Genomic DNA, 25,659 nt, shown 5'->3' with positions numbered 1-25,659 from the left:
CCGAACTCACAGGACTGTGTGTCTGCAGTTTACTGTTGTCTCTGGGTGTCTACACATTTTAGCCACATCACAGAAAAATTATCATATTTGTAAATGTTCCTCAGAACTGTGACAAAAAGCCAAACTGCAAACCTGAACCACTCAACATCTACAAATCAGTATATATATATATATATATATATATATATATATCATAGAGTAGAAAGGAATGTGAGCAAGCTCCTTCAGCTTTTTTAAAGTAATCTAGAGTATGTAACTAAACTTAACTGGGTTGAATATATTAATAATAATAATAATAATAATAATAATAATAATAATAATAATAATAATAATAATGAGGTGCTCACCATGTGTGGGCTCGGGGGAGTTTATCACGTGTTCCCCACTGCTCAATGGTGAACAGCTGTGGTCCGTTAGACCCTGGAAAATAAATCCATCAAAACATAAAATAAATACATACATACCGCGTGGATAAAAGTACAGTAGAGTCATGAATCTGTAAAATGCAGCAAGTTATCTCACCATAGAGTTCAGCAAAGCCGTTCATCGGTACCCTTGATGTTCCCGTCACAAACTGCAAGAGCCGGATTCTCTTTTCTGCATCCATCAACAGCACCGTCTGTAACAACACAAACAGACGCACCAATAAATAACTAATGCAAAGCTCCTCTTAAAGAAAAAAAAAATGTGCTGGCTCCAGGCATGGAAAGACTTCTTACTTTCCAAAACCACTGGATAACGATGTGGTTGGACACGTAGCCGTTCTTGTACTTGGTGTTCTCCCTCCAGTCATTCACATCCACATCTCCAAGACCACACATGAGGAGCTGTAGAGGACAAGAAGGCAGGTAGGCAGATCGTTATTCATCTTACTGGAATGAATCTGGTTCATTTTATGTTTCGAATGGAATGAACACTCACCTCAAGCTCATTTTCATCAAAGATCTTGATCAGATCTTGTGGTATCAACTCAAAGAATCCCTAAAAACACAAAAGAAAATATGACATCATATTCTAAACTGTTTAATGGTGACATATAAAAATATATAAAATATATCGTCACCTCTTTGAAGGCAGTCATCTGCTTCTGTACCCTGTTCACAAACCTCCACTGCATCACCAGACTGTCAAACACAGCAGCAGGTTAGCATCAAACCACAATTTATGTGAAGACGATGAAAAGCTGATTCTTTATTGCTTACTGGATGTACTCCTTCTTTGTTTCATTAGTGACAACGATATCTGTGCCACCCGGCGTCAGTTCATGCTGGTGAGTCTGAAAAAGTTGATTGGTTTCATGTAAATTACATGAAAATCGTGTGACAGATTTAAGGCTGTTGAGGCAAATATCAAATTTATAATCAAACCTGTCCAAACAGGTCCTCGTCAATGGTGAACCTCAAATCCAGGTCTGTTGGGTCGTTCTCCAAAATCCACATCAAAGAGTTAAAATATTCGCTGTCCTGAAAAGACAACATACAAATTTAAACACATCACAGATCTTCCAAATTGCCTGTAATATGAAGCTCCTGATTCGAGGTGTTTACTCTATAAAGAGACACTCACAACAGACTCCATGTCCTGGAGAGTGATCGGCTTCTGCAGCATCATCTTGTAGAAAGGCCGAATGAAGAACGCTTTGAAGAGCACAAACAAAAATGTCAGAATCTATTAAAATCACACAACTTGATCTAATTACTTTTAATTTCCTCACTGCTGTGGCTGCTACCTACATAACAACATTTACACAAACATTTTCACAAGTATCACACAGACAGGTAGTGCTCACCATCGAGCAGTTTGCCATGATAGACAGCCATGCCTGCCACCCGGCCAATGAACTTGAAGTAGGACAGGTGGTCCTCGTTACATAAACCTGAGTTGGGGTTGATTTGCAGCGTGTAGTTGTCCCTAGAAGACAAACACAAAATCAGCTCTCCTGCTTCCAACTTGGAGATAATTACAGCTCTCATATGTGTATCTTTATGTTGCTAAAAGCAAAACAATTCTGTGTTTATGTATTAATTTTGACCTGTGCTTGTATTTTCGTTGATGCTCAGTCTGTGCAACACTAGACTGGTCTGGGTTACTAAACTCACTTAAACACACCTTAATGATGTATAAGACGAATAAGAAGGTATAAAAAGAGACTCACGTGGCAGAATATTCAAACAGTCCATAGTACGGGTTGAACATCTCCTTAGACATGAGGAAGAACCACTCCCTTGCCACGCCACCATAATCCAGTCCTTTTTCTCCCTCAAACTCCACCCACAGTCGTGCCTTCAGCAAGTCAGCCCTTTTAACTGACAGGATGCGTCGGTATGAGTCCTCGAACACCGCATTTCTTCTCATCTTCATCTCAAAGCGGTTTGGGATGTCAGCCTGCAAAGAAATGTATTGCGCTCATTAGAATAAAGCTTGTGATTATTCAGTGGTTAAAAATCCCATGTTTTGCAAAAACCGGATGTATACTAGAAAATACTCCAAAAACACATATTTTTCTCATGCTGTCTGTTGCTCTGAGTGAACTCTCTGTGTGTCTGTCTCATTAAGGGTCACCTCTCAAAAAGCCCAGTCTCTTTTCATTGGTCAACTCTCACCTGCCTGAGCAGGCACCGCCCACATCAGCTCTTACAGTGTTTCTGTAACCACAGTTATGCTGACGGCATTGTTGAAGGTGGTGACTGTATAGCTGTGACATCACAGCCTTACAGACATCCTGATGGCTTGTTTGAAGGCACAATACAGGCTGTGTGCATTTCTTCACAGATAAACTGTTTTGATAATTTCACAGAATATATATTATATACAAAGCACTATGCATTATATAAAAAAGACATGAAAATCACACTTTTTATCGTTTGGAACCTTAAAACAAAACTGAGACAAAAAACTGATATCAGAGTAAAGGTAACACTAGTCCTCATTAGAATGGTTTTACTTGCTAAGTAAATATTCTCAGTTAACAGTTAGACACTCACCGGTTTCTTGAGCTTCTTCCTGAAGTAGTCATACTTCTGTTTATAATCTCTGGAATAAGGCACTGCCTATAAGCAAGAGAGGACAGTGTTCAGCGGCAACAAATCAATCCTAACCTTATGACCTACGCTGTGGTCAATGATACATATCTATAGGAAATCTTTAAGCTATAAAAAGAGAACAGGTTTTATTGTATGCTAATATCATGTTACTGGGGATGCAAGATATGGATTTTCTCCTCATCGCTTACCAATAATAATTGTATGATACTCATGGCCAATAACGATAAGAAAATTGATATTTCACATTTTTTGTATTGAAAAGAAGTTCACATGGTTTATGCACACCTGAGGGTGAGAAAGGCTCAGATGTAGTGAGTGAAAACATACTCCACAGCTCTCATAAGACCTGTTGAAACTTGTACACTTGTTGCCTCCTCTCTAAACCCCTTTGAAACATGTGCTGCAAACTGCAAATATGTTGGCTTCTTCTGAAACTGTATGAACATATTTGATTGTTTTGTTTTCGCTGTGTTTATTTTTCAAACCAACTTTCAAAGTGCAAATAGCCACTGAGTGTATCAGAGTTTGTAAATGCTTTTTTAAGTGAATGAAAGCAGTTTGCTTTCTCATTAGCAACTCACTTATTGGCTAAAATTTCACTGATACAGATGAACAGCCAACAATATACATAACCCAATATTGGGCCAGTAATTCAAAAATATATATCGCACTTCCCTACATTTACTGAGAAATAAACGTTCTAATTCAGGTTATACTTACTGGTCCAGTTATAGCTGAGTTCTGTAATCTGGGGTCATCCCATTGTGTGGTCCTGGTGTCTATGAAATATAACACATCAGAGGCCCTTTATCAGTATGGAAAAATACTCATCATTTAGTCTGAGATGTATTTTAGTGATGAATGTCATACGTACTGTGATCTATGTAGAATATCCTCCCATCAGTATGGACTCGCTCCTCCCAACCAGGCTAGGAAGGAAAAAAATGTGTTTAATAATTAATGGTTTAATAAATAACTTTAATAACTTTTGACTACTGAATACAGTAGGCAGCACTGTCAGCTCCAAAGCTGAAAAAGACTTTCAACTGATCTTTTCGTAGCTGATGAACTTACTGGCAGGACTCCAAGATCAGATGGGTCGAGTGAGGCTCTTCTCCTCTGCTGCACAGGAATCTTTAGCCTTGGATCTTCCTGTTCAGAGATAAACAAACAAGGCCAGTTTCAGTCAAAGAGGATTACATACACAGGAGATATTACTGCTGAACAGACTTTGCATCAGGACACAAGTAAGAAAAAGTCTGCTAAGCAATTGAAACTCATTCTTGTTGTGGAAATAAAATACTAGCTTTCCTGGTACTTGCGTCTAGTGGCCATTAATGGAAATGCATCTGTAAGTGGGTGGCCACCACTTATAATTGAAGGAAAAAGCACCAAGTGTGTTGCCTTCTCACCCAGGTAGTAGTCTTTGTGTTGTGGTCAATGAAAAATGGTCTTCCACTGGGAGCACTGCGAACCTCCCAACCGGCGGGCAGGAAGCCAGATTCATATGTGGGCTCGGGGCTCGGGGTGTGCTGGGGAGACTCTTCGCTGGGGGCAGGCGGTTGGGATGGAGGGATCTGGGGTGAACCTGCACCACCCTGTGCTGCTGCTGGTGCTGTAGGCACATCGGAAGTTCTCTGTCAAGCAAACATGGAGACAAATACTAGTGTTAAACAAATGACAAATGACTAGACTTGATGTTCATATTGAATATGTCAGTACACACATATACATGTTAGTACATTTGCCCACCCCATTGATAATAAGAAAGCCCAGTTTGTACCTGAACAAGGGGTTTTGTCCATGAAGTGGTTCGACTGTTGTGGTTGACGTAGTAGCGTCTTCCTTTATTGTCTCGCTTCTCCTCCCAGCCTGGAGGAAGCCCAGTTGAGGTTGGAAGCAGCTATAAAATTACATAAAAATTGAATAAAGTGATCAATACCGAAACCTCAAGCTCCCTGTGAAACACAACACCAACAAAGACATTCATCTCACTCTAACCATTTCCTAACAGCACAGGAAGTGAGAGAAGCCATGCTGATTAAAGAAAGTACCTGAGAATCACTCACACAGAAAAGCTCAGATGCAAGACATGTTTAATAAAAGGTAGGAAGTAAGGAGTGATTTCAACAGGGTGTGAAATACTTACCACAGGATTAATGGGATGTTCCTCTCCTGCTGAAGACCGGGTACTTCCTCTGAGTCTGGAATGGCGTGAATTACTAGCATGATCCTGCATCAGAGGCAAAGGATGATAAATACAATGATGATCATCTGGCTATTTATGTGTTTTCTACTGTACTTTCCTCCTCTCTCTCATTGGTAGCCCGTGGTTCATATAAATCTCATTATGTGTCTGTCTTCCTCTGACTTACAGTAACTACAACCTTATGCTGCACAGAATATGACTCACTGTCTGGGAGGTGTTCAGCTCACTGGATGAGGCCCATGAAATGTTAACGTTCCTCAGATCGTCGCAGAATGAGTTGAATTCGGGCACAGGCGTTCTGGGTGCAGTGACCTGGTTATTGCTGTGGTTCAAAGTGGCCTCATCCTCTGTAATGACCTCCCAGCTCTAGCAGATAAGACATTAGAGACACTTTAAGGACACACAGTCGGAGACTGATCTAAGGTTAGCTCTGCCAAATTACTCAGTTTAAATATACAGTGCAGGCCACTGAGAGTTCTGTTTCAAAAACATAAACGATAGTTTGTTTAGAGGAAATGAAAGTGTTTATGCCCAAGCCCTCAGACGACAAGCCAAAACTGCACTGCTACAGCAACATCTGGCTTCAATATGGGCTATCAGGACCCATTCACCTAAAAAGCATTGTTAAAAACTCTGTTGTGGTCAGGCTGTGTGATATTCTTAAAACTGTAAAAGATATTTTTCTTTGCCACTTGGGGAAGTAGAAAAAAGTGAACATATTACAGTCATATCATCACATTTAAGTTGACATGTTGAACAAACAGGTGCCTATTTACACATCCAGCAGATACAGAGCAGAAGTATCATACATTTGTTTCTGCTGAGGTCCAATATTCGCTCTCCTTTTGGTACTGTTCTTGCTCTTTTGCTAGATCCTGATGGAAAATATCTGGCTCTTTAGCTGCTAAATGCTCCAATATGTTAACCAGCTATTTATTAATTGTGTCTGCCATCTGTTTGGTGCTGAGCAGGGAGTGCAAAGTAGGTTTTTTGATTTTTTTTACTGGAAACTACAGCCAGTGGCACAAAGAATAATGCTATGAAGGCTGTGACGTTACAACCAAAAACAGTTAAGTCAACTGCTGAAAAATGGAAAAACAAACAAACAAACAAACAAAAAAACGATAAGATGAAAAACGATGAAAAAAGCCTGAGTGAGTTAAGACCTGTTCAGTGGGCATGTTGGGATTGTGTTTTAAAACTCATTCATCAAATTATTTTCCGTCCTAAACAAAATGGAAAAATACAGGTAGGTCTGAACATAACACAGTAATACAAGACAAGCAGGACACAGTGAATGGCATGCAAATGGTAATGCAAATATTTTAAAAAGTTTAAATAACCTCAGGAGACTCTCGTGTGGTGTTCTCATCGGGGTCTGAGATCTGTCTGCGTGTGTTAAAAGCATGCTCCACTTCCGTATTACTATTCTGTCTTCTTTGCAGCTCCACATTATTGTCTCTGTTTAGGACGAAAACACACACATACAGATTCACCATCAGTACTGCACCAACAACTACACCAATTTTTTTCTAACTCTGCAGACAAGACTCTGCTTACTGCACTGTGGGTCGCTGCCACTGTGTGGTTCTGCTCTCATGATTGACAAAGTAGGTTCTCCCCAGGTTGTCCTGCCGTTCCTCCCAGCCAGGGGGCAGAGCAGGCAGCATCTGGCTTTGTCTGGGACCTGACATGTCCTGAGACTCCAGAAACTCCCAACTAGGCTGCAAAACATGAACAAAATGATTTAAAAAGGCAGCCCAAACAGGATGAAGACAACATACTAATGTCAGCTGTTTGACTGCACGCACCAAGGAGGACTTGGCTTACAATCTTTCAGATGAAATCAGCAGCATATTTTAAAAACAGTGACGTACACACAGAGAGACAACACACAGAGTGACAACTTCAAGCTACTCATGGACTTAGATTTAGATTAAAGAGATTATCCATGCTCTTAAATGATTCATATCTCTCTCATCAGCTTCAACTGTTGGGCAAGGAAGAGTTTGCTCAGAACAAATTCACAGTGAATTAAAAATCTATGACCAGTGATTGATGCTCTAAAAAGTTTGCTTGAGGCCATCAAGCAACAACTGAATGACCTTATCAAACTGAGCTTATTTATCATAAACGGGTGATTAAAATCACTGAGGAAGCAAACTTAACACAAGATGATATTATTGAAGATCATGAGAGATATTTTGCACAAACATTAGCCAGACTTACATCCGTGTCCTCAGTCTGATCTGCTGTCTCCTCTTCCGATCCAGGGTTTTTTGGTAGATAAGTCATTTTAAGACGCAGATGTCCTTTGACTCTAGACTTGTGACTGTGCGAAAAACAGATTCAGGAAGAAATATAATAAATATATGTCAGGATGGTTTAAAAACAAAGTATTGATGGAAATGTAACCATTTCTCAAAATAAACATGTAAAAATGGAATGTAAAACGGGAAAAGACAAAAGATTTAATAACCATGAAATCATGCCAACCTTCGTGGGTGAAGCAGAAAATCCTTGAATGTAAATGGCCTTTCTGTGTTAGGATTTTCTGTCTGAGAAAGAAACAAAACCATAAAAAAGGAAATCTGAGAATCTGAGAAAACGATAAAAGGAAATCTTTAACTCTCCAAACAATTTTACAGCCACGTGAATACATCTACTGCCCTGCATTCTATCATAACACTATATATTTAAAGATACGACTGCATGAAATGATGTGTGACATTGCACCATGAGAGCAAATGTGTGGGTGTTGTATTTATAATGAAACAAAGCAGGAACATAACATAAACATGACGTGTTGTGTTTACAAAACTATAGACAACGATGTGGAACAGACACTAGAATACGGGTGAGCATGTTTACATCCACATGGTGACTTGAGTGAGAGTCACCATGTGGATCGAGGTCGAGAGCACGTACAGTAAAAACTACAGTTAAAAAAGGCAGTTGACTCACTTGACCTTAAAACAAGTCACATAGAAGAAGGATTTCCTGCAACAAATAACTCACCGGGATCTGATTCAATGGGATGTCCACCTGTCCCAGGAAGTCATCACGTGTCTGTAGGGAGAGAGACACACACGTCAGGATCATGACAATGTTATCTTCTCACACACACACACACACACACAGAAGACTGGCCTGAGCATGTTCCGTTACTTAGCCGGCTTTAGTGTAATAAGAATCACTGTAATTTCCCATAGGAGCATGTAATGTGTATTTTTAGTGGTGTTTTACCTCCTGTCATGTCTCCATCATATCAAGACAAGACCGTCCAACTATCTTAAATCATCCTCAGCACAAATACAGCACTATTTCCTACTTGAAACAAAGAGTCATTTGACTTGATCCATTTCCTCATAGATTAAGAAGTAGGAGAGTGTTTATCAGGCCACAATGAATGGCTGCACTGTGTTATTGCTCGAAAGACTGGGACAAAAATAATGTAGCATTTGTCAAATAAACTGTCCCTTCTTTGAACACTTCACACATTCACTGCATGCCTTTACTGCAGTCTCAAAGGCAGAGGGGCTAAAGGCACTGTGGGAGTCAGCTTTGAGACCAAATTAACACCCTGCAGCAGGTCAGACCGTCCAACAGCAGTATAGAGTGTTTACGTGAACAAATATAGATGCAAGCCTCCTTCGTCCTGCCCTTGCAATTCTATTAGTGCAGTCAAGAAAAGCAGTTAAGTCCAAGTTCAAAGAAAAGCGACAAGCACACAAGTGATGATTAAATTCTGAAAACCCATATGATCATCCCTTTTAACTTTGCCAAGATTTTAACCACAATAGGGTGTGTTTGTTTTAATTACAAATAATCTCAAGTACATCAAAGTTAATTGTTGGAAATCGCAGTCTGTTGGTCTAGAAATTAGACTTTACTCTACAAATAGTTATTCACATACAATATGAATGCAATACAATATATAAAATATATTAGTTAGTCACTTGGGATAAAGTCTGTCGGCCAAAATGGAAATCAGAATTTACAGATTAATCATCTGATGTTTACAATGTCAGAAAATTCTAAAAGTGACTAATTTAAATGACTTATTTTGTCTCAACAGCAGTCTTTAACGTAAAAAAATCCAGTCTCCAGAGAGGCAGCAAATCATCTCAACTTAGAGACTGCAGTTGAGGAATTTCTGGCATTTTTGCATTAAGTCTCATTTCTAGTCTGCAAGCTGTAGATGCTCTCCATTCCCAGGGAGCAGTTGTATTTATGGCTGCAGTAGCACTGTTGTGTTTACAGTGAGCAATTTGTTTAAGGGGATATATGGATTCAGTATCAGAAATGTAAGTTACATTTATTTACTCATGAAAGTCCACAGGATATTAAGAAAGTTATTTGTGTATCTTTTGGTATTGTTTGCATGTGGCCCCTATAATAACCACTGGAGATTTACTAGAGTGTACGTGTGTATAAAGTATACACAATAGTGTTGTTTCATATTGAACATTTTCCTTTCTACTTATATTTATATTCACAACAGTTAATGACAATAGAGAGGAAAATAAAGATAAAAAAATATGATGGTGATAAATACTTTTTCCTTCTGACTTTTTTTTTAGACATTTCGAGATTTGGAAAGAAAAGATATTCATCACTATACAGTCAGATGCACAACATCTAGAAGAATAAAATGATCCATTTAGTGTCACATTCACACTTCATATAAACTGTGTCTTGTCATCATGCCACCTGCTGCTTTTGTACATCAACATTTATCAGTATACTCTGCCCTTCATAACTTTTAACAGACTTCTCATATACCGCGATAATGAACGATACAAACAATCACAGATTAACAAGACAACTGATCCCTCTGTTAAATCAAACCTCTGCACAGTTTTTCATAAACAGTAATGCATTAACAATTACAGTATTGTACTGTAGTGGTGATTGTGCCAGCTGGTTTGAAAAGTTAAGCGTGTTGTTTCCTCAGAACTCACAAATATAATTTTCTGCGTAGTGAAAACATCTCTTTCCCTGCACATGTCCTGGGTGTAAGGTTGAGTGAGGCGAAGCTTAACAAGGAGGGAGTGTATGGCCTGGACACACAACGAGACCTCAAGATAAAAAGTCAACCAGAGATAAATGTCCATTCAGAGCATCCCTGAAGGTTCATGTGACACTAAAAGCAACTCAGTTTAGCATGTGGCATTAAGCAGTGCTGACCACATACTGTATGAGGCTGTGGCAAACAGCTAGAGACACATGTTTTGGTATCTGTGGAGCAAGCTCAGTGATATCCATCTTAGCTCTGCAACGACAAACTACTTTTAACAGGTGGACAGCAGCTTGTGAAACCTAAACTTCTGAAGAGCCGCCCAACTAATGTTATTGGAGCAGGCAAAGTGTCTAATGATGAGCCATCCTGGTTACGAACTGAGGTACAAATCTGTGAAAACATTGACATTTAAGAAGAAGTTATGTTTTGGCAAAGACACAAAGGAGCAAGTGAAGGCTGCCAGAGCTGCAGAGATTTTGTTTAATTATCATGACGAAGTTAATTCTAAGCTGTCAAATGTTGTGCGACGGCCTTGTTTTTTTTCCACACTGGAAACTATTCACTGGAGGAGGCAGTAACATCAATACGGACAGCCAGCACACTTCATTTGTTGTGCTGATGGAGAATGTATAACCAAAACATGTTAAGGAAGGTCATATCTCAGTTTTTACACAGTTGCTGAATTAAAAGGTACTATAAGCTTTCTATGAAAGTTTCAATGTAATAGTGAAGCCTCTCTCACCTATGTAAGCATGAGAAAAGGTTGGCCATTTCCTACATACTTATTTTTAATGCCTTCTGATTGGTCGGATTTCCAGTGAAATCAGACATAGAAATTTACAGTACACAGACCGGAAGTGCCTGTTTACATTTCCCCAAGCCAAGTTTTACAGAGAGTTATGCATTTACTGGTTAAAAAGAAGCAGGAGGAGACTTTTCTTTAGAGACTTCTATTTAAGACAACATAGTTTGTGCTTATGGCTGATGGCAGAGTAGTATTGAAGAAAAAAAATTAAGAAATGACCAAAGGATTTTGATTGGTCATTCCAAAGAAGGAGAGAACTACAACATTTTAAAGGATTCAAAACAGATCCTGAATTGGTCCTCTTTCTCCTATGCAGGTATGTGATACAGTGTATGATGTCAACTTTAGCTTTCTCAACAGAATTTTTATTCACGAGCAACCAAATCTGCACATAAAACCCAAGTGTTTAAACTAAATTTACTTTGATTCACCATCGTCATATTGCAATTATTTATCTTATATATCAAGAAATTCATATATCCTTATTGCTATTCCTCCTGCTTACATCTGTGTTGTGTCAAGACAGATCAAGATCTTATATCTTACAATACAGGGTTTTTAAATAGGTGAATGATTTATGCAAATCATGTTATGACTTTTGAAGGAAGAAGGAAGCACTGCTCTCCACAACAAACACTGTGGCAGTGGCACAAAAACTAATTCAGACAATCAAATCTTAACTAGATTTAATTATAGTTAAATATGGGCCATTATACGACGACATCTGTTTATTCTGCTTGTGCCTTCAATAAGCTATGACTTGCTTTGTGGCTAACGCAGCAGAGAGATTTGTGTTGTTCACGTTCCGTATCTAATGTGGTCACACCTGGTTGTTCATTAACTCATGTGAAGAGTCACACTTGGCTGAGGGCACAGCAGATAAGGGGCAACAAACCTCAAACTTTCACAAAAATTTCCATTGTGGCTTGTGACACATTTGACCATATAGTTTTCCAGTTATTTTCCAAGCAGTATTTGATTTTATTTTGTTTTTTTGAGTAAACCACAGCAGTTACAAATTATGTCACATTATGTATCACATTTGGTCAAAGCAGGTGGAGTGATAAATAGCTATTAGTTCTGACACCTTGCAAAAGTTTGGAATTTCAAAAACTACAGATGTTAATTTTTCCCCATTTATTTGATATATTAAATATTGTTGCTGCTTGCAGGCATGAGGCGATCCTTTTTACAGCTGCTGTAAAAAGAAGGTCATTTAGCCACATTAAGTCAATGAACTCTCTACCTGCTTGTTTTTTTTTTAATGTGTCAATCTATAAAGAATAAGAAACCAATTAGACCATTTGAGTTATGTTTTAGCATTTTTACGTGTTATTTGAATTATGTACTTTTGATAGTGAATAATATTGCTGATGTTCCGTTATGTGTTGACAGAGTCAGAATGTAAACAAAGGCGTGTGTATTTGATGCAGGTTTCTGAGAGGGAGATGTTTGATTTGACACAGGACAAAATACACACAGAGGACTATCAACAGCAAACTCAAGTGAAATAAATACTCTCGATAATGGCATTTCAGGGGCATTTTAAAGTGAAAAAATTGAAATCCTGATTTACAAAAGCAAATTTAGACATTTAAAAGTTAATGGAGTGGCTAATTACTGCAGGGGACGTTCATACTTGACAACCTGCTAAATGCAGGGGGGAGGCTGACACCTGATACTTCACAAACACTGCCTGGCAGGGGGACCCAGAGGGAAGGGACACACCATCCTTTTACTGGGAAAGGCTCACGCTCCCATCCTGCCTACATTACATTACCCCCACCACACAGACACACACACCATGTCCACAGATGGCTGGCATGACTGTGCGCTGCTCTAGTATCATGCTGTTAAATTTGAATCCACGGGACTGGGCAGAGCTACAGACCACCAGACTATCTGGAGTCAGGGGGAATATTTCAGAGGCACTTTATTTATATCAGCAAGGGGCACTGCTTTTCCCACCACTAAAATTAGCCTGGGTAAATACTTAAGTCGATCACTCATAGCGCTAACAGAATAATAAAAATGGAGAACTAACTAAGTTGAGCACGTCTTCACACACACCAAACAAATGAACACACACAAGATGAAAGACCAACAACTTTTCCTTCTTGTCACGCTTTTCTTGGAAACCACCAAGCAAATGGATTTACTGTAATGTAACCGAATACCTCCGAATGTTTGTCCACATTGGGCTTGTTAATTGCATGACTTAGCTGTAGCAATCTTCTCAGTTACTGAGTTTCGCTCTGGCTTGTGCTGAGCCTAATGGCTGACGCTGAGTAAACAGAGTTTTAGGGATTTAAATGGCATATATGTATATTCCCCACTCCATTTAATATCTAGTGTCAGAAAAACAATCCCTCTTAAACTATCCTTCATTAAAAAATTGCACAAAGAAGCAACATTTAGCACAAGGCCAACATTATCATATTTGTTATTTAAAGTACTCATGACAGTCAACTTTTACCAAATGCTTTGTATAAAGGCTGAAGTCAAAGTGGTGTCACCCAAGCAGTCACAACAAAGCAGCATGGAATCTACTTGAACCAGTTAAGCGACATTATGAGTAACACAGTGCTCATTCATAAGGCCTTTCTGTGTCAGATATCTTGACCACTCTTGCCTCACAATTCACTGTGAAATTTCACACATCTCCGCTCATTCCTCATGGTCAGACACCATCAGTTAATTAAGAAACTTAACACTCACCTTGGGGTTTTGACCAGGGCTTTTTGGTGTATTATTCCCTTTGTGGTTTGGGTTTACATCAGCGACAGAGCTAGGCAGCTTAGCCGGGCAGCAAGGAGACAGATGAATATGTACATGTGGAGAGCAAGGGCTACTGAGTTTTGGATTCGAAACGTGACATGAAATTCCAGTGTTAGCGTAGGGCACCTCCAGAGAAAAGCTCCTTTGTATGGCACGATGACAATGGTTTTCCTCTGGCATTTCCTGGCCTTTTCCTGAGCAGACCTTTTGGTTTCTCTCTGACGGTTTAGTTGAGGAGAACAAACAAGCAGAGGTACTACGATACAGTTTTTTGTGAGGATCATGTTCACCCTCGACTGGGTTGGCGACTGTAGCCGTGGTTGCAGCTCCCTTCCCGGGAATAATTGGTCTCTGGTGGGCAAAATGTAGCAGAACGCTGCTAGAGTGACGGTTTGATCTGTCTAGATTCGAGGACAGTTCCATCACTTTACTCCTTTCCTCCGTTTTGCCTTTTGGTTCATCCTGAAGAGGAATATTAAATTGCACCATGTGTTTGGTGTCCCTGAACTCGGCTGCACAGTTTCCTTTCGTGAGACGACGGCCACTTACTGCCGTAGTGGTGGACCCTTTGCAAGTCACCTCCTCATCATCTTGTGAGAATTCACCAGCAGATGTCTGAAGAGATGACTGATGAGACCCCCTCAATGGTGGGAGAGCAGGTAGAGCCACTGGACTGACTGGGGAAGCAGGTGGGGTGCTGCAGGGGCTCTTTGGAAATATAACCAAGGAGGAGCACCGTCTCAGCGGGACCTTCGACTTGCGGCAGAGTTGACTCCTCTCCTGGGTGGTCCTGTGCTTTTCCGGAGCCTCTGGCTCAAAGATGCTGTTGCTGCTACAGTACCCGCCATCGCTGGCCATGCTGCTGCTGCACGAGCCTCCGTCAGAGCCACTACCTGCTCCTCCTTCGCTGCTCCCAGGGTCTCCATCCTCTATAGTGCCATCCGGCTCTCCACTGACCTTTCCACAGGGCTGCAGTGCGATCTGCAATATGCTCTTCTTATTAGATCCTCCAGTGTTCACCCTGGGTATAAATACTGAAGAGTATCGCTGTAAATTAGCATAGTCTGGTGACAGAGGAGTCACCTTCAAGTGGACAGAACTATGCGCCAGAATCTCTGCGGGGCTTCGAGCTGGCACGCTGACTCCACTCTCCTCACCATGGCTGCTGAGGCTCTCTGACAGAGGGTCCGTGTTGCTTCTCCTTGACGCAAAGTGCAAGCGCAGCCGACGTGCCATTCGTTTAACTCTCTAATCCCTGCAGCGCCAGCGAGAGCTGCATGATCAAACTTGCTGGTAGGAAAAAAGGAAAGCAAAGCAACTGCTCCGAGCTCTGCTCTGTGATCACAATCATTAGCTGCTGTACATTGCCAAAATAGCTCTGGTGACAACCTACATTCCTCTCCAGGCTGATCTCAGCTTTTAGTCAGAGGAGGTCAGTGGTTCTGTTTGGAGACATGACCCAAACACACGACCTTTGAAACTAGAGCAATCACAGAGGTTTGCCCCTTTAAGGGAGCTTAAACTCTAGAGAAAAAAATTAAAAATAGACAAAAAATTCAAGGACAAAGCTTCAACCTCTGACCTGCTTTTTACCATTAGCTTAGCTGCTAGTTAACTGTACCTCTTGAGTTCCATACAAATTAACATCTAACACCCTGAATCTTTTCTAGCTGCCTCGCTCCTGTTTACCCTTTTGGAAAAACAACAACATGGAAACCCTCTATGCTGCATCTCAGACTGAAGCTCTGGTAAACTGTTACATCTGCCTCAGGCACCTCACGCAAGACTTCCTGCTGCAGCTATGCTTCTAATGTTTCTGCTGCTCTGTGCCCCCACAAATATTTTTACCCACTGCTATTGAATTACAGGAAATCAAAGGGAATGACTTTCAACATAATTCTGTATAAACCTGAAGACTGGGTTGCAAAACTGCACAGTAGACAAAAACCACCATAGCTTGTAAAAATTCAATCTTAAATCATGCAAAGGTAGATCTAAAATCCAAAGTCGAAAGAAATTATTTCACAATGTTTTTTGCTCGTGAAGAAACAGAAAACTTGTTAAACAAAAATGCAGAGATGAAGTGATATGTGACATATTATCTGCCTACCTACAGAAAACACAAGGAGATAAGAACAAGAATGAACTGGGATTGCTTTGACAGTGACATGACACCTGTTAAATGACACCTCATGTAACAGTCAGTGCTGGTCTGATTTCCGCTCCATGGCTGTTGACAGTTCTGTTTATTAATGGCAGCCTATTGTGAGCCAGGCTAGCCTATTTCAGGGCATTACCCTGCATCCAAATCACTTTCAGTATAGGGTGTAATAGTAAGAGTCGGGGCCAGGATAAAGATATGATTCACCAGTAGACACTGCAATGCTGTAGTGACCTATTTTTTTAAACCAACATGACTACCGGGACACCTCGTGATAGGCTATTAATCACTCATCAGGCCAAAAGAAGGTTGGACTGACGGTGGTACGTAGGCCATAAGATCAGATTAGTGACGCACACACCACGTGCCACGTCATACATACTGTGTAATAGGCTGATAATAAAGCAAAGCTGCTGATAATATACACATGAGTTTGGAACCAAAATGAGCATGTGACTAAAGGAAAAGCTGAAGGACAAGCTATATTTAATAAACTCTTTAGAGAACGTGTTTGAGTGTCATTACAAACTGTGCCGGTGGGGTGTGGTTACAGTAGTCTGCATGAGAGATGGGAGGGCTCTGACACTCAGCAGGAGCTAATGGGCTGATACACTGTATGTGTAATCATTACTTTGAGAGCAGCCTTAATGAGTTTGGCTAACAAGTTGCTATCACTTCGTGACAGTCTACAACCCTCCTCACCACAATTCAGTGACGAATCAAATCTAAGAGAGAGTACCTACCTATCTAAGAGTACCTTGGAGTATCCACCTTATTTCTAGTCCCCATGAGACTTCTGGCGCATCTTGTGCCATAACCTGAACTGGCATCTACCATGGAAACAGGGACAAGACTGAGACTACGCAGCACCTGCAGCTTGTTCAGGTCACTGTGAGAAAGGGCAACAGTGAGCTGAAAGCAATCTCAAGTCTGGTTCCACTATTCAAAACTTAGCGAAGACAACAATGTAATATTTGAAATTTGCAATTCAAAGCTGGTGAGGACAACATGTCTAACCCGTGGAAACATATGATCAAACATGTAGTATTACTAAAAGCTGCACAGTGTACCCTGTTTGATGGTCTGTAACCCATGTCTCCTGAAGCAACTGCAGTTAACATTAGCACGCCTGCAGCCAAGGCAGAGAAAGTTAAACCCTCCATCTAAAGCAAATTTACCAGCTAGTTGGATAAGTTATTGATGGCGATAACTGGGCTTTTTTCCCACTGTCTTGGTCGACATTAGCTTTTCCTAGCGTTTGCTGACACTCTGTCACCGGTTACTATCGTCTGACCTATTTTTTGCCTCTGAAAGTCCATTATTTGCATTACAGAGTAAGTTAAGTACAGTAAAAAGGTACCATCGGGTAGTGGAACCAAATTCAAGGTACCAATACCCATATTAGTTCAAATTTGAATGGTATCAATCCCTAATATTTACCATAAAGTGTACTATTACCGCCAAGTACTGTGAATGACCCAAATCTCAATTTACGTCTCACTATTGAGTAAAGTGTCGAGTGTTCATTATCTACTCTGGGGAGTAGTGAATGAGAGAAAAAGGAAGTGATTTCAGACAAAGCTCCAGTCTCTATGTCCCAGCAAATGTTGACAATCATCTTTTATCTTGTCCCTAAATGCTCTTTCTGAAGAGAACTGACGGTTGTGTTTATGCTGCAGCCCTGTTGTGATAGTTGACTTGTGTGATTTAATAAAATTTGCTCTCTGGTTTACGGACTCTTGAGAGTTTCTCATTTGAATTTGTTGCCCAATAGTGTATTGATAGCTTCACAGCTTCTCACAGAACAAAGCTCATGGGCCTGCTGTTGCAGTCAACCAGTATTGGAAGTTTATTTTGCTGGTTGTATTGTTGTGCGTCTCAACACATAGTGAGAGCAGAAGGATTCATCTTTATAGCGTAACACTGAACAAAGCCAGATACATGTAGATGCTTTAAAGCAGGACATATCAACCTGATCAAATATGTTCTGGACTTCATATATTAGTTATATATATTCATATAGCATATTCTGGTTTGTCTGTGGACAGATCTGTGAAAAGTTCCTGATTTATTTCTGTATCTGTCGGTAACACGACAGCTCTTAACCATTTTATCAGTGTTTTCCATTTGAATTCATGGTGGCCATTCATTCAAGGGATAGTAACCATGGTAACTTCCACATAGTGATGTCATGTGCATACCATCTATTCAGGCTTGTTACAAAGACATCTCCATACCAGCACGTGATATCTGAAAGGAGACTATTCAAAGTTATCTCACTACATTTTGAATGTGTTACTTCGAATAAGTCAGCCGGTGTCTGGGAGTTCGTGAGTCTCTCCGGCTGCTGCTAAAAGAACTTGGAACCAGGAGGGGTTGTTTTGGGGTCCTTCCTGGTTTCGCCAGAGCACTTCTTCTCTTTCCCCCTTAATAAACATCTCAACTTGCTCAACAAGCTGCAAAAGGGCTGAACTGCATAACGTGCATTCCTTAGCATTTACAAAATTACTGATCAGAAGCTGCAATGCTCATCACACTCCCACCAGTTTTTAAATCTAAGGACGACTGCCATTAGTTTTCAAAGATCATTGTTATGAAACAATCAGGAAACACACGATGGCACCAGGTGAAAGGCCAAACTGCAGATCACAAAAACAATCTCTCATTGTGGAACAATAACTTTACAATGAATGGCAAATTTCATGTCTTTAAAAGGGACAAGCAAAAAGACCCAGTTTCATTCTCAGACTGTTGCTGACAAGGCAAAAATGAACAAGTTTTTGTCCCACTCCTCTGTGTGTCAGAGCAGCATTGAATCACATGTGCTCAGACGCACGTTCACAGTGCTGACACACCCTCCGAATTTCTCCCAAATCTATCCAGAACATGACAAGGCGCAGCCTGGCAGTCACACCCAGGTTTGTTTTCTCATGTGACTGTAAACCTGTGACACAACACCTTCTAGAAACATTCAGCATCACAAACAGTGAAGAAGAGAGTTTCCTAAAGATGGTTCTTAAGACTGAGGTGTGTGGCCAAACTGAAGGTATAATCTCACTTGGCACCAAAGTTGGTTGTATCTGAAATACGAAGTGATTCTCATTGCTTGAGCGTCATTTGTACCCTGGCATCTTCATTCTAAATCATTCAAAAAGTGGTGTCCCCAGAGTATTTATATATGAGTATGTGTGTGGCTGTGTACACTGTTTGTATTTACTTTCCAATGTGACCTGCCAAGGGACTGCAAAAATAAACAAATCTTGTGCAACACTTCAAACTGAAACAAATGATCAACGTTGTCCAAGCTTCTCCATAAAGAAGAATGCAGAATTACAAAGCATTGCAATGCTGAGAAACATAACAGCTAAAAGGGAGTGAGGCAAAAATATCATAGTATTTTATTATCATAGCATAGCTTTGGAAGTTCTGTGTAGAATAGTGACACATTGTACATAGTGGAGAGAGAAGAGAACAAATGGTTGTAAATAGCTGCGCCAAGCTGTGCACGGACTTGATTTTTCTGAGAACCCAACATCCTTGTTATATTCACAGAGCAAACTCAACCAGTTTGGACAGGTTGATGAATCAGTTTCTCATCATAGGGAAGACAGGACAGGTACAGATAAGTCTAAATGTAACCACAACTACATTCAGTTAGAAAACAGCCAGATATATTCAAATAATTACAACTATCACATCAACTAGAAGCACCTGCATTACCTATTTATATTCATATGTTATTCTTAAGTACTACTATTATCATTACATGTCTTTATAAATATTCAGTATGCTTGTGAGAGGTTAGATGATAGTCAGTAGGGTCAAACACTTCGTGACTGTTCATGTTGGCTAAATGCTTGACTGTGTTTATATCACATACAGTTAGCAGCACGTCTCAGACAACAGTCGCTCTGTCACTTTAGTGTGGCTGCTCAGGTGTCCCAATACCAGCTGTGCATCAGACCAGCATGAAACTGGGTCAAAAGCTCAACTGATATCGACCTGACATTCCCAAAAGCTTCAACACTGCTGTGCACTAACTGTGTAATCAACCAGAGAATGTTAGATGATGGCCTCTATATTCACCGCAGCTGCCTATCTCCTAACTCAATCGGACATAACAACCTAAACCTCAGATCTCACCAAGCTGCTTCTATACACAAGAACTTTATGCATTGCGTGAGAACAGACAGTATTTAACTACATGTCATCACACATAATGTCTCTGTCACCTACATGATCTACCCTTGATGTGATATCCGACTCTCCATGCACACTTGTACAGTAAGCTACGGGCTTGGGGATGCCCCTATGGAAGCCAGATTTGCCCATATTTACAGCTCTGACTAATAAGGTATCTTTTTCAAACAATATCACACAGGTCATGGCAAAATAAGGGTGACAAAACAAAGTTAAATTTGCACTGACTGGAGGATACCTTTATCTACAGGGATATGACACAATCGATTGGCATTCATGGTGTGTTTGTGGTATATACATACACGATGTTTATATAATTAAATACTTCTTTAAAAAAGCTTCTCTGCAAATCTATCTGTTTTAAATATCCAACTGTTGTGATACTGTTTCCAGGCATAACATATTTGAGCTCTGTCCAATATGCTGAGTGTGTTAAAACTATCAATACCACACTGCTGTCAATTATCAATTAAGACATATCCCTCTATAGGAGAGCAGCTCTTAAAATTGATTTCCAGTACTTTATTTTCAGTGATTTATTTAGATCAGTGTACACAGCCAGAAGGCCTATTTGTGTAGTGCCTGTCCAGGGATTTTAAACACTATATAGTTAACAAAACACCAACCCCTTAATTATAACGAACTGACATTTGTCATGTACAGGTGGAACAGGTTCTCCACCTTCTTACAACATCTACAGACTTAATGGATGTTGTTTTTTCCTGTCCATTATGTGCTAAAGGTATAGAAAATTAGATTTGGTGGAAAGTTAAGACCTATATGTTGTTTTTCATGTCAGGAAACAGACACTAATACTATCTATTGGTGAACAAGCTGCAACACTTTGTCATTTAATCAATTTGTTGATTGACAGCAAATACATCGGCATTTTTCCAACAGACTCTACTGATCGTAAATTTCAGACAAAGCAACAGCTTTAAAAAGCATCTTCTTTTCTGACATTTGCTTGACCAAATGATTAATCGAGAAAACAATGAACGTTTAATTATTTGAGGAAAGTTATCGTTGGTCAGCTGCAGCCCTACAGTGAACGAAGCCTTCCACTTACTCTCAGTGAACATAAAGATGCACTTCAATAGATTTTGTAGGGGGAAAAAAAGAACTAGAGCAATTTAAAAGAAAACTGCGTAGAGTTTGTCAGAATAATACAAATCATACACAGACAGTTTTAACGTGAATATATCACTTACCAGACGGTTCTCGTCAAACACCTCCAACAGCATTCGATGCTTATTGGGATCAACCTGAAACAACAAAGAGAATGTATGGTCAAAACAAAGTACTAGGTTCAACAATAATGTCTGGTCAAAAAGCCAACCACGTGACTTTTTAAATGTATTTTATGGCTAAATTAGTCCAGTGCCCTGACATGAAATGTCACAAATCACATGTATGTGTAACACAACACAAGACAGAAGAGATAAATAGATTTTAGAATACTGAATGTTTATCTATGTCAAGTTCCACTTACTCGGAAAAAGAATTCTTCATTCCATTTTGGGTCCAGTGTCTTCATGTACCATGAGATGCGAATGAAAAATAAAATCAAGATGAACTATCAGTCAAACAAATAGACGGACTGAAACTGCAAATGTAGATGTTCAGTTACTCACCTTTTTTATTGTTTTAGTCTGAAGGCTTGTGAGTTCTCCATTGACAGGGTCATAGAGGGACAGTCTTGTATATGGATCACTAAATGAAAAAGAGAGTCACGTATGTATTAATGTATGGTGTAGATATATAAGATTTTAAAATGTATGATCTACTTTCTGCTCTTTGTGTGATTATGGGGTTTCTAAGGGAAGTGAAACACTTTCCTGCACTGCTTGATCAGATCAGGCAGTGCATCCTGCCCTCAGAAACATTAACATAATGATTCTAGCTAGTTTATGCTCAACGGGAAATTGAGTGTAATTGTTAATTTATAATAGATTTAGGCACTCTGACGTGTATCAAAACCACATCCATCATTGACGTCATATTATTATATTATACCATCTCAATGACACTTTAGGCCTGCAGCAATTTTGTGGCATTAGTAATGTATTAAGTAGCTGGTTAGATGTCGGCGTGTCATTAACACAGCAGTTTTGGTTATAACGTGAGCAATTAATCATACAGCAGAAAAAAGCAAAGAAAACCTCCATAATACAAAAATGACCAACCAACATGTCAAAAGCAAGATGTTAAAAGGTCATAAACAGGTCAGTAAGTGGACTACATTTGCTTATGTCTTTCAAGTTTTCAACCACCTCACAATATAATCTTATAATGTAGAATAACCTAATCAGTACTCTTGACTAATTCATGCTCTTGAGAGAAGGGTCAGTGCAGCAGAATTTGGGGCTATGTGCACATTCAACACCAGCGCACTTCTTATTTTTAAAAGAATAAAGAACTTTCTTTTCCTTTTTTAGTATATGATGGACTCATTCAGAAGTGATGACACACAAACTGATTCACGGTTCATTGAAAGATCACTGACAGGCTCTGACATACGTGTATTCTTTGTTCACCAAATGTCCTCATCACCTTCCTGTCCTGCTAGACAATGGTTCAGAGGATGCAATTTCTGCAAGCAAGTTCTGACTGTCAAGCTGTACTGAAAATAGTCAAGAAATTTGACAGCAACAAGCTATCTCATATGCACAGGAAATGACTTTGATTCCACAGAAAACAGAAAGACATAAAGAGACAAGACCAACAAAGTTTCTGAGATACTGAAAGATATATTAACAGTCAACAATTGTATATAACTATAATCATATATAATAATTTGCTTAAGTAAATCATAAAAAATAAGTTTTTGTCAAATGTGAGGATTTGTTTTCTCATGGATATATTGTTGTTTATTAAACATAAAAAATATCAATAGATTAATGTAGAGCTACAGTGAGTCAACTAATGGATCAGTCAACTTCAATAGTACAACAGCACAACTGTGATGTTAACATCTACAACTTACCTGGCTCCAAGTATGTCTTTTTTGGCCAGCCCAATTCCAGCGATGACTTTCACTTTTAGGATTCTGGATTCCTCCTGAAATAACCAAAGGAAAAGCCATGCAAGTGAGTGTATGAATACAATAATATCATAAGGACAAAGACAGAGATATATCCTGATGGGCAGTTACAGTCACACATAAATCATAAACGAAATAACTCAAGGTGAATCAAAGAGAAAGATGAGAAGCAAACAATAAAAACATAAATTAATAACATTTTAACTAAAAACATGAAGCTAAGACCTCTAACTCTAAATATACACAACAGTGCCTGGTGTTATCCTGTACATGGTCAGCTTAAATCCAGTAGAGAGTGAATATTGTCTTGTATTTGGTTTCGCTTCATTAGATATGTACACACTCATGCTATATACAGATGAGTATACTATAGAAATCAATAGCAATGTAGTTAATAGGGATGGGACGATAAAGAATTTATCTTTGATCATAGTACAAAAACACAACAAGTTGATCAGGCTTAATTTTCATTATTGGGATAACTGTGGATCCAGATGACTGTGACTATCCTCACATGAAAAACTTGAAAACGCTCCCTAGCTCAACCACTTACAGTACTATATTGTTTGCTTGATTTAAGTTGAATTGTCTAAGCCTGTCAACATGGCTGAGGGCCTGTCTTGCACATTACAATCTCCACAAAAGCAAGTTAGATTGGATGCGTGTATATAATTTGGATTCCAAACTACAAAAATCAAGAGAGAGATGAGGTTAACACTATTTATTTATCCTTTATTTGTGCAGGAAGTCCTTATGATTTATGATTACTTATGCAAAGCTACATTATGTAGAAACTGACATTTTTTGCAATTTGGAGATCCCACAATTTCTGAGTGCAACATCCATGTCATAAATACAGACCACAGGTTTATCACTATTTGTCAGACGTAATGTAGGTGCTAACTTTACAAATGAAACTCCTTATGTCATAACAGAGTTGTGTGTATCTTGAAGTAAACATGTATGTAACGCTGTGATCCTTGAATTGTGACACAGTGCAGAAACAGGTGATAGGGGTGGAGTGGCTGAGATGGAGAAACAATTTAACCTACCTACCTATTACAAGACACTGTACTATCAACATGATACGTAATGTTGCTTTGAGTTTCTTTGCGATTGCTTGTTTATCCTATCTGCGATGCAATCAAAATACCTGTTTACTATAAAAATGTAAGGTTAAAGTGATGTCTTCGTTTTTATTTTAAAGTTTTTACGAATATTTGGATGACTATGGGGATAATCGTGAGGAGAATGCCTCATATCATCCCATGCCTTGTAGAAAATCGTAATCTTAGGACACAAAACAATCCCCATTCAATCTTATCTCATAAACATGCAGAAATCTGTCTTTGCACATGAATCCCTTTTACAGGCATGTTGTAAAGATCCCCTCTGTGCAAGCAGTGTCGCCCAGTATTGTCAGGATGATGTAACATCCTGACAATACTCGGCAGCTGAGCGCATTTCCCACCATAATAACCCCAGCCTCATTTATGCCTTTACTGTAAAGTTGATGATGAATCGTCATGCGATTTCGCAACCAAATTACAGCTGAGAGAGCTGGCTTGGCATAGAGTATAACCCTACCTCTGGGCCCTGACATTGTTATCTTTACCAGGGAGCTCTAACAACGTGATTTCCTAGCAAGATAATTCAGTTTGGTGCGTGCGTGCGTGCGTGCGTGTGTGAGTGTGTGTGTGTGTTGAGGACGGGCCAACAGAGGCGTTGACAGCTCAGGAGCCTGTTGTGTTTCCTGGCTAAGAAAAAAAAGTGAGCGGCTACGGCTCTGAGTTATGGATAACATAGATGCAAGCCGAGAAGTAGTAGAGCAGATCAATAACATAGATTTTCTATCAATAGTGAACACATATCAGCCCACAAAGAACTCCTGGTGCCGCGCGAGCTGGCCAGTTAACGTTCGTTAGCTCGTTAGCGTCAACTAGTTAGCCATCTTGCTAACGACGCGGTCACATGAGCGCTCTCATTAACGAGATAGTTTACCTCATCTGTCTGAAGTCCTCGGATCTGGGGAGAAAGTGCAGCCATAGTATCCTCGCCCTTCTTCCTCCCAGAGAGCGACAAGAAGAAGAAGAAGAAGAAGAAGACAGTGGTCCGGCCAACAGTAGTTATACTCTTTTTGTGTTCACTTCCTCTGTTATCTCCTCGGTGTGTTTACGCTGGTAGTTTGAAACCATGAAACTGACCTAGTGGTTAGCTGTGACACCGTCGTCACTCACCATCCTCCTCCTCCTCCTCCTCCTCATCGGTTTCCTTCCTCCTCCTCCTCCTCCTGCTTCCTCCTCCTCCTTCCACCTCCTCTTGTCCCACCTCGCTGTATGTCGCTGCTACAACCTGAGATAACCGAAGGGAAGAGAGGGCAAGTGAACGCATCATCT

At 39.8% G+C, this 25,659-nt stretch overlaps 1 protein-coding gene across 2 annotated transcripts in view; it reads right to left on the bottom strand.

The window, feature by feature from the left end:
* nedd4a (NEDD4 E3 ubiquitin protein ligase a) overlaps nucleotides 1–25,534 on the bottom strand; it is a 29,130-nt gene extending 3,596 nt beyond the window's left edge. The window contains exons 1-29 of one of the 2 annotated variants that reach the window (XM_037095366.1): nucleotides 25,468–25,534; nucleotides 25,265–25,324; nucleotides 23,207–23,280; nucleotides 21,855–21,933; nucleotides 21,713–21,751; nucleotides 21,432–21,485; nucleotides 8,272–8,322; nucleotides 7,750–7,811; nucleotides 7,483–7,585; nucleotides 6,814–6,977; nucleotides 6,597–6,714; nucleotides 5,458–5,619; nucleotides 5,194–5,277; nucleotides 4,828–4,947; nucleotides 4,457–4,681; nucleotides 4,119–4,196; nucleotides 3,919–3,973; nucleotides 3,765–3,823; nucleotides 2,985–3,050; nucleotides 2,156–2,385; nucleotides 1,790–1,911; nucleotides 1,567–1,637; nucleotides 1,368–1,463; nucleotides 1,203–1,276; nucleotides 1,064–1,124; nucleotides 922–981; nucleotides 720–827; nucleotides 523–619; nucleotides 348–420 (exon numbers count right to left, since the gene is read on the bottom strand). In XM_037095366.1, coding sequence (XP_036951261.1) covers nucleotides 348–420; nucleotides 523–619; nucleotides 720–827; nucleotides 922–981; nucleotides 1,064–1,124; nucleotides 1,203–1,276; nucleotides 1,368–1,463; nucleotides 1,567–1,637; nucleotides 1,790–1,911; nucleotides 2,156–2,385; nucleotides 2,985–3,050; nucleotides 3,765–3,823; nucleotides 3,919–3,973; nucleotides 4,119–4,196; nucleotides 4,457–4,681; nucleotides 4,828–4,947; nucleotides 5,194–5,277; nucleotides 5,458–5,619; nucleotides 6,597–6,714; nucleotides 6,814–6,977; nucleotides 7,483–7,585; nucleotides 7,750–7,811; nucleotides 8,272–8,322; nucleotides 21,432–21,485; nucleotides 21,713–21,751; nucleotides 21,855–21,933; nucleotides 23,207–23,280; nucleotides 25,265–25,309 — 2,630 coding nt within the window. In that variant the 5' untranslated portion in view covers nucleotides 25,310–25,324; nucleotides 25,468–25,534. Of the gene's footprint in view, nucleotides 1–347; nucleotides 421–522; nucleotides 620–719; nucleotides 828–921; nucleotides 982–1,063; nucleotides 1,125–1,202; nucleotides 1,277–1,367; nucleotides 1,464–1,566; nucleotides 1,638–1,789; nucleotides 1,912–2,155; nucleotides 2,386–2,984; nucleotides 3,051–3,764; nucleotides 3,824–3,918; nucleotides 3,974–4,118; nucleotides 4,197–4,456; nucleotides 4,682–4,827; nucleotides 4,948–5,193; nucleotides 5,278–5,457; nucleotides 5,620–6,596; nucleotides 6,715–6,813; nucleotides 6,978–7,482; nucleotides 7,586–7,749; nucleotides 7,812–8,271; nucleotides 8,323–13,799; nucleotides 15,901–21,431; nucleotides 21,486–21,712; nucleotides 21,752–21,854; nucleotides 21,934–23,206; nucleotides 23,281–25,264; nucleotides 25,325–25,467 lie in introns of those variants that run through there. The other variant, XM_037095365.1, reaches the window with a different exon arrangement.
* Between the last annotated feature and the right edge of the window lie 125 nt (nucleotides 25,535–25,659).

Source organism: Acanthopagrus latus, chromosome 4, assembly GCF_904848185.1.
Source record: "Acanthopagrus latus isolate v.2019 chromosome 4, fAcaLat1.1, whole genome shotgun sequence".
In the NCBI taxonomy this organism is placed as follows: domain Eukaryota; kingdom Metazoa; phylum Chordata; class Actinopteri; order Spariformes; family Sparidae; genus Acanthopagrus; species Acanthopagrus latus.
Note: the sequence above shows the minus strand (reverse complement) of the source record. Positions and strands in the feature narration are given on the sequence as shown.